General features: G+C 51.2%; 1 protein-coding gene across 1 annotated transcript in view; it reads left to right on the forward strand.

Annotated features, from left to right (window-relative positions):
• GMIP (GEM interacting protein) overlaps positions 1–7,084 on the forward strand; it is a gene marked incomplete at its 5' end in the record, with an annotated part of 15,212 nt that extends 8,128 nt beyond the window's left edge. Inside the window, 11 exons of the mRNA XM_009993622.1 lie at positions 63–172; positions 398–484; positions 612–710; positions 796–935; positions 1,158–1,346; positions 1,427–1,564; positions 2,327–2,523; positions 3,058–3,352; positions 4,560–4,655; positions 5,854–5,974; positions 6,705–7,084. Coding sequence (XP_009991924.1) covers positions 63–172; positions 398–484; positions 612–710; positions 796–935; positions 1,158–1,346; positions 1,427–1,564; positions 2,327–2,523; positions 3,058–3,352; positions 4,560–4,655; positions 5,854–5,974; positions 6,705–7,084 — 1,852 coding nt within the window. The remainder of the gene's footprint in view (positions 1–62; positions 173–397; positions 485–611; positions 711–795; positions 936–1,157; positions 1,347–1,426; positions 1,565–2,326; positions 2,524–3,057; positions 3,353–4,559; positions 4,656–5,853; positions 5,975–6,704) is intronic.
• Positions 7,085–12,845: the final 5,761 nt, after the last annotated feature.

Genomic DNA, 12,845 nt, shown 5'->3' on the forward strand with positions numbered 1-12,845 from the left:
AGAGCTCCGTGCCCACCCCACCACTCTGTGACTGCAGGTAGTTTGTCTCTAACCCTTCTCAGGTCCCCTTCCAGTGGCAATAAGAAGGTGACATCTCATCACACCACAGCAAAGGACCTCAGCACACCAGATGACCCCACCAGGAAGCAGTTCTCCACAGATGGGGACCAGAGTAGGTTGAATTTAGCACAAATGACTCAATTTTCTCCCCAGTCCCTCTAGTTTAATTCAGGTTTGGAGCCAAAAGTTGGGAGAAGTTCTCAGGTTCTCAAGGCTGGGAGAAAACATTGACAAAGTGTTTCTGGGTTGGCTTGGGGGCTTGGTTTGGACATCAGCCCAGTCTTGAAGGACCCCAAGAGCACTTGGGATGGTTGGTCACCATCTCCATCTTCCACAGGTGTGAACAAATCCCTCTGCAGTGACACAGAAAGTCTTGGTGGGAGCTGTGAGTCCCGGTCCTTGGACTCTCCTAATTCCAGCCCAGGTGAGAGCAGCAGAACCTCTTCCCTAATCTTGTCCTCAAACAACCTAAAAATGGGGAATAAAGTCCACACTGACCTTCTCTGGGCACCACCAGGAGAGCAGCAGGTTGTATTTTCTCCTTTCTCAAGGAAACTCCACCAGGAAGTTGCTGAAAGCTCCGTCCACCAGCACCATGTCCTCCTCAGATGACTTTGAAGAGAGAGACTCCTTGCAAACGTTGGAGAACGGTAAGCCACCAAGTTCTCAGGGTCTCCAGGTGGAAACTGTGGTCCTGTCTTGGTTCCTTCTCATGCTTTGATGCTGTTTGGGCAGAAAATGGGACACCCCAGCAGCAGCTGAGGAACGTTCTCCTGTCCAGCGCGGCTCAGAGCCACCGGCTGCGGAAGCTCCGAGGTCCCTCCAAGTGCAGGGAGTGTGACACCTTCATGGTCAGTGGCTTCGAGTGCGAGGAGGTGAGGGCCAGGAGATGGCATTGTAGGTGTCTCATCTGGGAGCCTGGGGTGACCATGGCCTCGTGGAAGGTCTGCAGGAACACGGGGCCCATCTGCAAAGTTCTGGGCTTCTTCTGGAGGCTCCTCCTCTGGAGACATTCCCAACACAGCTGGTTCCTGCTGGAGGTTGACCCTGTTCTCCAGAACTGGGTGATCTCCAGAGGTGCCATCCAACTCTTTCAGTGCTACCTGGCCTGCCACAAGAAGTGCCTGGAGAACCTGCTCATCACCTGTGGCCACAAGAAGTTGCCCAACCGAGTCCCCCTCTTCGGCATCGACTTCACGCAGGTTCCTCGGGACTTCCCAGAAGAAGTTCCCTTCATCGTGGTGAAATGCACCTCAGAAATTGAAGCTCGTGCCTTGGGGGTGCAGGTGAGTGGTGAGGTTTTCTTGCTTGGGTCTTCTCCCCAAGTCCAAATCTCCTGAGCTCTCCTCCTTTCTGCCCCACGTAGGGCATCTACAGGATAAGTGGATCCAAAGCCCGGGTGGAGAAGCTGTGCCAGGCGTTTGAGAACGGCCGGAACCTGGTGGAGCTTTCTGAGCACTCCCCCCATGACATCACAGGGGTCCTGAAGCATTTCCTGAAGGAGGTGGGTACCAAACAAGGGCTGCCACCAGCAGCGTGGTCATGGGAAGGGATTGTCCTGCTATACTTGGCTCTCATGAGGCCCCATGTGGGGTCCAGGAGGCCAAGGAGGCCCATGAGCTCCTGGGGGGCACCAAGGAGAGTGTGGGCAGGAGGGCAGGGAGGTTCTCCTGCCCCTCTGGTGAGGGCCCATCTGGAGAAGTGGGTCCAGGTTTACAGCCCCCAACATAAGGAGGACATGGAGCTGTTGGAGGGAGAGCAGAGGAGACCATGGAGATGATCCAAGGCTGGAAAACCTCTGGAGACAGGCTGGGAGAGGTGGGAATGTTCAGCCTGGAGAGGAGAAGGCTCCAGGGAGCCCTGGAGCAGCTTCCAGTGCCTGAAGGGGCTCCAGGAAAGCTGGGGAGGGACTTGGGCCAAGGGCAGGAGTGATGGGACCAGGGGGGTGGCTTGAAACTGGCAGAGGGAGCTGGAGGTTGGACCCGAGGAGGAAATTCTTGTTTGGGAGGGTGGGGAGAGCCTGGGCCAGGGAAGCTGTGGCTGCCCCATCCCTGGCAGTGTCCAAGGGCAGGTTGGATGGGGCTTGGAGCAACCTGGGCTGGTGGGAGGTGTCCCTGCCCATGGTGGGGGTTGGACTGGATAATCCTTGAGATCCCACCAACCCAAACTATTCCATGATTCTATGAAACCTGAACTCTTGGCCTCATTCCTGGCTGCCATTCCAGCAGGATGAAGTAAGATGTTGTCTTCCTCCCTCTTGCTGCAGCTCTCGGCCCCAGTGCTGATGTCCCAGCTCTATCAGGACCTCATGGCTCTTGCCAAAGATTTGCAGAAACCTGGAGAAGAAAAATTGGATTGTGCAGGTTTCCCTTCTGATCCCATCCAGAGCATGAAGGATCTGCTGAGTAAATTGCCTGGAAGCAACTACAACACCCTGAGGCACCTGATTGCCCACCTGTACAGGTGAGGAGATGGTTAGTGGCAGGTCCATGCCCAGGAGATCCCTGGTGGTCCCTGAGAGAGGCTTGCAGAAGTGGTTGAGATTTCCCAAAATGGTTCAGGTCCTGCTGCCAGGTCCAATCTGTGCTTCCAGTGAGGAGGAATGAAGGTGGATGGATTGATCCATCTCCAAGAAGGATATGGAGGGGCTGGAGTGTGTCCAGAGAAGAGCAATGGAGTTGGGAAAGGGGCTGGAGAACAATGAGAAGGGGCTGGAGGACAAGGGGAAGGGGCTGAGGGAGCTGGTGGGAGGTGGCCCTGCCCAAGCAGGCGGTTGGATCTAGATGAGCTTGAAGGTCCCTTCCAACCCAAACCATTCCATGATTCTCTAATAACTCCTGAGGTTTCTCTCCGGGGTTTCCCTGCAGAGACCAGAACTCTGCTCCCCATCAAGGATGGAGGTTGTGTCTCCAGCAGAAAAAATGGGGGATTTTGGTGCATCCCAGCTGGGTCCTCAGGAGGTGGGATGTCCCTGATAGTCCTGTTTCCCTTCCCTAGGGTGGCAGAGAAATATGAAGAGAACAAGATGTCCCCAAACAACCTGGGAATCATCTTTGGGCCAACGCTGATCCGACCAAACTCAGGGAATGATGTCTCCATGTCATGCCTGGTTGACTCTGGGTATCAAGCCCAAATTGTGGAATTCCTCATCCAGAACTATGAGAGGGTTTTTGGGATGGAAGAGCTGCCTCCATCCACGTCCTTGGGATGTGAAAACCCTTCCCAAGAACCAACGAGTGAAAAGGATGAAGGACCTGAGGGCCCAAAGACAATCCAGAATGTAACTCCAGAGGTAGAGCTCCCTGAGGCTGAGCTGGGCTTGCTCACCTTGCTGTAGGCAAGAAGCTTGAGGAGCAATTAAAGAGAACATTTCCGTGGATGACAAACCCATTTCCACCAGTGGGTTATTCCAAAGGGAAGGAGCAGGGAACGAGTTGCATGGGAAGTGGGAGAAAGAGATAAAAAATAGGAGCTAGGGATCATGTAGAAGCTTCTCAGGCCAATCTGGAGGGTGGTTTTTGGTCCATGTTTTAGGTCCAAATCAGCCTGAAAAGTTATGGGATTCTCTGGTGAGACCCACCAGGAGAACTGGGTCCAGTTCTGGAGTTCTCACCACAGGAAGGACATGGAGCTGTTGGAGAAAGTCCAGAGGAGGCCACGGAGATGATGGGAGGGCTGGAGCAGCTCTGGAGACAGGATGGGAGAGTTGGGATGTTCAGCCTGGAGAAGAGAAGGCTCCAGGGAGAGCTTAGAGCACCTTCCAGTGCCTGAAGGGGCTCCTGGAAAGCTGGGGAGGGATTTGGAACAAGGGCAGGAGGGATGGGACCAGGGGGGATGGCTTGAAACTGGCAGAAGGAGATTTAAACTGGCAAGAATCCTAAAGTTCAAAGGGAGTGAGACTTGGGCTGAGGGATCCTCTGCCTCCTGCTTTGGAGTTACAGAGTCACAGACTCGTCAGAGTTGGAAGGGAGCTCTGGAGATCATCCATCCAACCCCCCTGGAGAGCAGGGTCACCTCCAGCAGATCCCACAGGAACCAGCCGGGCTGGGAATGTCTCCAGAGCAGGAGACTCCACAGCCTCTCTGGGCAGCCTGGCCCAGGGCTCTGCCACCCTCCCAGGCAACAACTTCCTCCTCCTGGGGAGCTGCAACTTCCCATGTTCCAGCTGGTGCCCATGGCCCCTTGTCCTGGCCCTGGGCACTGCTGAGAAGAGCCTGGTCCCCCCCTCCTGCCCCCCTGGAGATCTGGAGCAGCCTTGAGGAGACCCCCCCTCAGGCTCCTCCTCTCCAGCTCCACAGCCCCAGCTCCCTCAGCCTTTCCTCATGGGCCAGATGCTCCAGTCCCCTCAGCCCCTTGGTGGCCTTTGCTGTCCCCTCTCCAGCAGCTCCTTGTCCTTCTGGGGAGCCCAGCCCTGGACCCACTTCTCCAGATGGGCCCTCACCAGAGGGGCAGGAGAACCTCCCTGCCCTCCTGCCCACACTCTCCTTGGTGCCCCCCAGGAGCCCATGGGCCTTCTTGACCACCAGGACACACTGACCCCCCCTGAACCTCCTCCTCTCCAGCTGAACTCAAGAGGTTGGTCCAAGATGTCCTCAGTGAGCAGATCCAGGGCAGCTTTGTCTCCAGGCCCCTCTGACTGAGGAAGCAGAAATGAGAACAATTGAGTTGCCACAAACTCCCCAGGATGGACCCAGTTCCCTCCTGCTGGGCAGAAAAATCCCACAGGATTCCTCAAAAAGTCATGGAAAACTCTTGGATCCACCCAAAAGTGGTGCCTTCTGGGGCTGTTTTCCAAGCCACTTTTCCTGCTGCTCCACAGGAAATGTAGACACGTGTGGTCAATTCCAGATGTGGACATCTGGACATTTCCATGTGTGGAAGTGTCACAGACCTTGACAAAGGGAAGTTGCTCCTGAGGACACTCTGGTTTGGCCACCAGAAAAAGCCACCAGGTGACCCAATTCACTGGTTCCACACCACCCAGGTTCCCCTGTGTCCTTCACTCCTCCTCCCATCTCCCTTTGAGGATGACTGTGCTCCAGTGGGCAGCTCAGTTCCTGGTGTTTCCCCTTTTTTCTTTTATAATTGGCCACTTCTTGGTCCCGTGGGATGTGGGCATCAGTCCCACCACCAGCAGGTGCTTCCGGGGTGAATTTCATGGCAGGGACACTGGAGCTGGCAGGTCTTTTGGAGAACAAGCCTTGTGAGGAGCAGCTGAGGGAGCTGGGGGTGTCCAGCCTGGAGAAGAGGAGGCTGAGGGGAGACCTTCTGGCTCTGCAACTGCCTGGAAGGAGGTTGGAGCCAGGGGGGTCGGGCTCTGCTCCCCAGGAACAAGGGATGGGACCAGAGGAACCGGCCTCAAGTTGCCCAGGGGAGGTTGCGGTGGGATTTGGGGAACAATTCCTTCCTGGCAAGGGTTGTCAGGGCCTGGCCCAGGCTGCCCAGGGCAGGGGGGGAGTCCCCATCCCTGGAGGGGTTTCCAAGCCCTGGAGATGGTGCTGAGGGACATGGGTTAAGCACTAGACTTGGTAGAGTTGGGTTATGGTTGGAGTTGATGATCTTCAAGGTCTTCTCCAACCAGGATGACTCCATGATGTAGTCTCCTGGCCCTGGCCTGTGACCTTCCAAGCTCCTTTCCTACTCCCCCAAGAGTTACAGATGATCTGGGAGAAATCCAAGCACTTTCAGCTCCAGTGGAACCTCCTCTCCCAGCACTGGGGTGAAGTGGGTGGTGACAGTATCTTCCCATCAGATCAAAGTCCTGTCTAACCACTGGTGGCTTTTCCCCAACAGAATTCCTCCTCCCAGTGTGGTTTCACTGTGGATGGTGTCTCTGATGATGAGTCTTCCAGTGAAGCCACCCAGAAAGTGTCTCTGGAGGGAACCCACAGCCTGTTGAGCCTGGATGCTGGAGGTAAATGCTGTGGGGATAATGGTGCTGATGGAGGTTGTCTCCTACAAATCTTCTGAGGAGCAGCTGAGGGAGCTGGGGGTGTCCAGCCTGGAGAAGAGGAGCCTGAGGGGAGACCTTCTGGCTCTGCAGCTGCCTGGAAGGAGGTTGGAGCCAGGGGGGTCAGGCTCTGCTCCCCAGGAACAAGGGATGGGACCAGAGGAACCGGCCTCAAGTTGCCCAGGGGAGGCTGAGGTTGGATCTGGGGAACAATTCCTTCCTGGCAAGGGTTGTCAGGGCCTGGCCCAGGCTGCCCAGGGCAGGGGGGGAGTCCCCATCCCTGGAGGGGTTTCCAAGCCCTGGAGATGGTGCTGAGGGACATGGGTTAAGCACTAGACTTGGTAGGGTTGGGTTATGGTTGGTAGTGTTGGGTTATTGGTTGGGTCTGATGATCTTCAAGGTGTCTCCAACCAGGATGAGATTCTGTGGTTCTGTGATATAAACCAAATCAATAACCTTGTAACTCCTTCAAACATGTCCCTTGGAATTGCTCCTGATGAATGAGTTGGATTAATTGAGCCTGTTAATGCAGGAGGGATTTCACAGAATCCTGTTGGTTGGAAATATCCTCCTAAGATCACCAAGTCCAACCATTTCACCATCATCTCCAAGACGATGATAAATATTAATCAGCCCTAATAATTAGTCATGTTAACCTCAGGGGTCTAAGACAATTCTCTGATTTTTGGTTCAGGGCTGAACAGCAGTGCTGGCTCAGAGCTGGAGGACTCCATGCAGGAGAAGAGGGACAGTGACTGGGACATGGTCCCAGGGACCCAACCCAGGTGCCACTTCAGCCGCCAGCCCGTGAAGTACGTGCGGGCTCCGGGAAAAACCAAACCAGCCATTCCCAGATCATCCAACTTGAGGACTACCACATTGGCTAACGTGGCTACTGAGTCTGGTGGAGAAGACAACCCTCCCAATGGCAGCTCCATGGCCAAGGACATCCCAGAGGAGGACATGAGGAGCAGGAACAGGTCACCAGACACCAACGCGCTCCAGAGGGAGGTGGCAGCTCCAATGCTTGGAGATCACACGGATCTCCAGGATTGTCTCCAAGTTGAACCTTGATGACACTTCTGTGTACCTTGAGCCTTCCCTGGAGAGTGCAGGGTCTAAGGAGGACACTGAGGACCTCAACCCTGAGGACCTGGGAAACTGGGAACAACTGTGGAAAGGGAGAAGGGACTGAGATCCCACCTGTGGAGCAGAGGAATGAGATCCCGGTGGGATTTACCATCCTGGCTGGAGGAAAAGCACCTCTAGTTGGTCACTGGTGGACCCAGGATTGGCTTGTTCCTCCTTGACAGACCCCTACAAGTGACTAGAAGCCACCGGCCAAGACTTTCTCTGGAGCATGAAGGACAAGGTGAGGAGTGGAGGAAAAATCCAGCTGGGAAAGTGTTAGTGGGAAGGAGGGGATGGAAACGTCGACATCAGATGGAAAACGTCCCCAAAGGGTCAATTCCCAGAGCTGTGACAGGCCCCAATTTTTGCCATTTTTGAGTGTAACTTGCTTGTTGAGTGGAACAGAAGCCTTGTTCTCCAGACCCTTCTCCTTCCATTCCTGGAGCTTCAAGCCCTGGGTGAGCCCAAAGGTGGGAAGGAGAAAATCCCATTTCTCCAAAGAGCAAGGAATTCTGTTTCCCTTGGAGCACCTGGAGCTTCTGCAACTCTTCCATGGGAAGCTGCTGCTGGGAAGGAGGCAAAACCCCCAGCAGATATGAAGATTTTCTGGGGTCTAAGACCAGGTTGTTGGTCTCCCATCTCACCCGCTTTTGGGATGTCCCAATTTTGGGGCTGTTTTCTGCTTCCCTGGATTTTCTGTCCACCATTCCAACACGAAGATGGGGAGAACCTTGTCCTGTAGTGCCACCTCGTGACGGGATCTTGGAGAGCTCAGCGTTGGAGGATGGGTATGAACCGACTTCCCTGGTGGTGGGTTGTGGGAACAGCCCGAAATTCAGGCAAGAGCAGGAAAACTTCTGTGCTAGGTGAGATTTCAGCGATCACCACCTGCTGAGAAGACACCAGGAGGTGTTCAGACACCAAGAGGGGTTTGAAGACACCAGGAGGTGTTCTGAGGCACCAGAATATGTTTAAAGGCACCAGAAGATATCTGAAGGCATCCAGGAGATGTTCACAGATGCCAGAAGACATTCAAAAACACAAGGATATGTTGGAAGAGATGGTCTTCAAAGGTCCTTTCCAACCCCAATAACTCTATGGTGATGCCAGGAGATGTTTGAAGACCCTGGGTGATGTTCAAAGAGGTCAGGAGACACTTGAAGGCACCAGAAGACATTTGAGGCACCAGGAGACAGATGTTCAAACACACCAGGAGGTGCTTGAAGACTCCAGGAGATGTTCAAAGACTGCAGGAGTTGTTTGGAGACACCAGGAGATGTTTGGAGACACCAGAGCTCAGTGCTGGAGGAGAACGTTCTGCTGTCCCCCAACATCTCAAAATGGGGTTAAATAAATGGGTTCCCCCTCATCAAGGGACCATGTTTGTGTCCTGCTCCTTGGCAGGATTGGAAAAGAATGTTGAGGATCTTCTCCTTGGGACCTCCACAGCTCAGGCTGGAGAAAGTTCTTCCACTCTGGAACAAGGTGGATTTATTAATAGAAAGCTTGAAATTTGGAAATATTCCAATTATCTTTGACTTCTTTAATAAATTGATGGGGGTTTTGATGACAAATTTATCCCAGATTTGTTCAATGTGAGGAGGAAAAGCTGAAAGAAACACTTTGAGGCTATTTTGGGAGGTCCCAAGTGTCCCCAGGTGTCCATAAAACCAAGGGAAGGTTTAACCACTGGAGTTGTTGGGATGGGGGATTTGGCTTATAGAGAAGTGGGAGGGGTTTGTGTCCATCACCCCATCAGCTTTTCCCTCCCAAAATTCCAGCCAAAGCTTCACCCTGACCTTGGAATCACTTCTTTGGGATGCAGGGTCCAAGATGTTCCTCCTCCTGCTGCTTGGGATGGATTTTCCCACCATCCAGTCGCCACTTCTGTGCTTTGCTTGGGAAAATCCAGCTGCTGAAATGAAGGGAAAAGGTGGTTTGGGGAGAGAAAACATCATTTCCATGATTCTTCTCACCTCCTTGGGGCAGCATCTCCCTTCCTAGGAACCACAGGGAGGGAGAGGAGAACCCTGGGAAGCTCCAACCAGGACCAGCATGAGCAGAGAAGCTTTGGGAATGTCCCATTTTCCCAGCAACACCTTAGGAAGTGGTTGTGACCCTTTTAGCAGCCAAAAAAAGACCTCAAAACCCAAGGTTTTCTAGCTTTTCTCCTCATTTTTCAGTCTTCTTGTGAGTTCAGAGCAGGATAGAACCAGCTGATCTGCTCTAGGCACTAATTAAGTTAATTAATAGCTTCAGATCTTCCTAAACGAGGAGCTGGGCTAGGAATTGAATCTTAATTTTGAGACCAAGAGGTCCATGATTTCCTGGGAGCAACCACACCCCTTGACAGGGGCTAATTAACCAGTGGTTAATTGGGAGCAGGCAAGGACAAATTTTGCCCCAAACATCCTGATTTTTATTTGGTTTATCACAGAATCACAGAATGTTGGGGGTTGGAAGGGAGCTCTGGAGATCATTGAGTCCAGGAACACCCAGGATCGTGGCCAGATGGGTCTTGGAAGCCTCCAGAGCAGGAGACTCCACAGCCTCTCTGGGCAGCCTGGCCCAGGGCTCTGCCACCCTCATGGTCAAGAAGTTCTTCCTCATCTTGAGGTGGAACTTCCTGGGCTCCAGTTGGAATCCATGGCCCCTCCTGCTGTCACAGGGCACAAGTGACAAGAGGTTGTCCCCTCCTTCTTGACACCCACCCTGCAGATACTGATAGATGTTCATCAGGTGCCCCCTCAGGCTTCTCCTCTCCAGACCAAACAGCCCCAGGTCTCTCAGCCTTTCCTCAGCAGATGTTCCAGTCCCTCCATCATCCTTGTAGCCTCCCTTGGAGTCTCTCCACTCAATCCCTGTCCCTCTGGAACTGGGGAGCCCAGCCCTGGACCCACTTCTCCAGATGGGCCCTCACCAGAGGGGCAGGAGAACCTCCCTGCCCTCCTGCCCACACTCTCCTTGATGCCCCCCAGGATTCCATGAGCCTTCTTGGCCACCAGGGCCCCTTGTTCCCTCATGGATCACTTCTTGACCACCAGGACCTTCTCCATGGAGCTGCTCTCCAGCAGGTCACCTCCCAGCCTGTCCTGGTCCATCTTGTCCCTCCCCAGGTGCAGGACCCTACACCTGTTGGACCTCATGAGGTTCCTCCTTGCCCAGCTCTCCAGGTCTCCTTGAACCTTCTCACCACCTCCTGGTGGATCAACCAACCCTCCCAGTTTGGGATCCTCATGGAACTTGCTGAGGACACTCCCTGTCCCCTCCTCCAGGTGGTTGGTGAAGATGTTGAACGGGACTTGGCTCAGTTTTGAGCACCACTGGTCCCAGGTCTCTCCAGCTCCTTGGCCATCACCCTCTAAAGAAGTCAAAGCAAACAAACCTGCAGGTGTCTTCAGCTTGGAAGGAAGAATCCCAGGATTTTCCAGCCATGAGGAATTTCCTTCACACCTTTGGGAAGAAGAACCAGGCAAAAAACATCACCTTTTTTTGGACAATCTGAAGATCTTGGTCCAATTCTTCATCCCATCCTTCCCCTTTGGCCTTTTTTTTTCCTCTCCTCCTCCTATTAATAGTAATTATTATGATTATTCAAGTTAAATAAATATGAAAGAATTCCTTCTTAAGGAATAAAAAAATCCAGCTCTCCTTATTTTCATCATCTACTTGGAGAAATCAAATGGAAATTGAAACAAAACCCTCAAATATTCATTAAAATTATCCCCAGAAAGTGAATTTTTGCCCCCCCCAAATATTCAGCCCATTTATCAGCTTCATTCCCAGGTGTTTCCTCTCAACCTTCACCTCCCACCTTTTTAGCCTTGGGATATAAAGGCAGGGATGAGGAGTTGAGCTTGGGATGGAAAAACATGGGAATTCTGAGGGTTTTATTCTTGGAGTGGATTTTTTTCTAGGAGCTTTTCCTGCTTTGCCTCATCTCAGGGTAAGAAATGAAATGATCAGCTTGGGAAAGGGGATGAAAATCTTGGTTGTTTGGTGATAAATTGAATTATTCCTGGCTAAGGTAGCCAGGAAAACTTCTGGAATGCTGCAGGGTGTGAAATAATTTGGATTTTTTACCCTTTTTTTGCTTTTTTTGGCTTTATAAATAACCAATGAGCAGCTTGGATGGAAAGTGAGATTTATTTTTCCTCCCCTTTTCCTACTGGGAGCTCCTGCAAACAAACAGGTTTTGTTTTCTTCTTCCCTCTGGGGTATTTTTTGGAATATTCTTGGGTTTCTGGATGTCCTTGGGAATGGCACCTATGGGAGAAGAAGAAATCCAAGCAGAGCAATTTCTGACCAGAAAAGAAAACAAAGTTGGAAAACACTTTGGGGGGGATTTAGGGGAATTGAAGTGTTTGTTAAAAATGTGGAATTACAACCCCCCAGTGTGTCTGGCACCTCAAGGCATTCCCAGAATCCTTCTGCTTGGAAAAAAACCTTGAAGAATCCAAGGATTAACCAGGAAAAACCTGGGATGAACCAGATGGAATCCACAGTTTTGCCCTTTGGGGTTGGAATCATTCAGGGCTCTGGTTCTTCATTCCTTTTAATTAATATAATGTCATGAAAAGCTGTAATTCCAGCTTTTCCTTGGCAGTGAGTTTGGGATTCCCAACATCCAGGAGAGGGTCAGTTTCCTGGGTACCTTAAAAACAAGTTTTAAGTGGGTTTTATAGTTTTATTTTTCTGTCTAAATGTTGAATAAGTTAACTAGAAGCCTTTTATGCCCTTTCTAAAAATGACTTAATTAAGTGATTATTATTTTGGGGGGTTTCCTGTCACTTTTGCAAGTTGTTAAAGTGCGTTATTTAGGTTTGTTTTTTTCCCCTAAAAATGTTCCTGAAAGCTCAAGGTTTTAGGAAGCCAGGAAAGTATCCCAATTAATCAGAACTAAAGCAAATAAAGTAGGAAAGGTTTGGAAACCTTGGATGTTACAGCCTGGATTGTGGTGAATGTATTGGAATAACTTCAGTGATTCCACATTTATTGATCCACAAAGAGAATCCAGGCCCTGGTGGAAGGAAAAGGCTCTTTTAAAATATAAATATTTAATATTAAATTGCTTTTTAAAATATATATTTATATTGAAATCATTGTAGTGAATCCACCTGGTTTCCTGTCACTTTTGCAAGTTGTTAAAGTGGGTTATTTAGGGTTTGGGTTTTTTTCCCCTAAAAATGTGCCTGAAAGCTCAAGGTTTTAGGAAGCCAGGAAAGTATCCCAATTAATCACAACTAAAGCAAATAAAGTAGGAAAGGTTTGGAAACCTTGGATGTTACAGCCTGGATTGTGGTGAATGTATTGGAATAACTTCAGTGATTCCACATTTATTGATCCACAAAGAGTATCCAGGCCCTGGTGGAAGGAAAAAGCTCTGTTAAAATATCAATATTTCATATTATATTGCTTTTAAAAATATATATTTATATTGAAATCATTGTAGTGAATCCACCTTCCAGGGGAGGTTTTTTTAGGGGGAAGGTTGTGCTGAAAAAAACTTAGTGAAAGTTGGGGGGGTGGGATTGTGGGTTTGTTTTTCTTCTCATAATCTTAAATCTTGTGGAGCTGATTCTCTGGGGGAAGGGGCTGGGGGACAAGGAGGAGGGGCTGGGGGACAAGGGGAAGGGGCTGGAGAACTTGTGAGGAGCAGCTGAGGGAGCTGGGGGTGTCCAGCCTGGAGAAGAGGAGGCTGAGG

Source organism: Chaetura pelagica, unplaced genomic scaffold (genome assembly GCF_000747805.2).
Source record: "Chaetura pelagica isolate M959 unplaced genomic scaffold, ChaPel_1.0 scaffold693, whole genome shotgun sequence".
Classification (NCBI taxonomy): Eukaryota; Metazoa; Chordata; class Aves; order Apodiformes; family Apodidae; genus Chaetura; species Chaetura pelagica.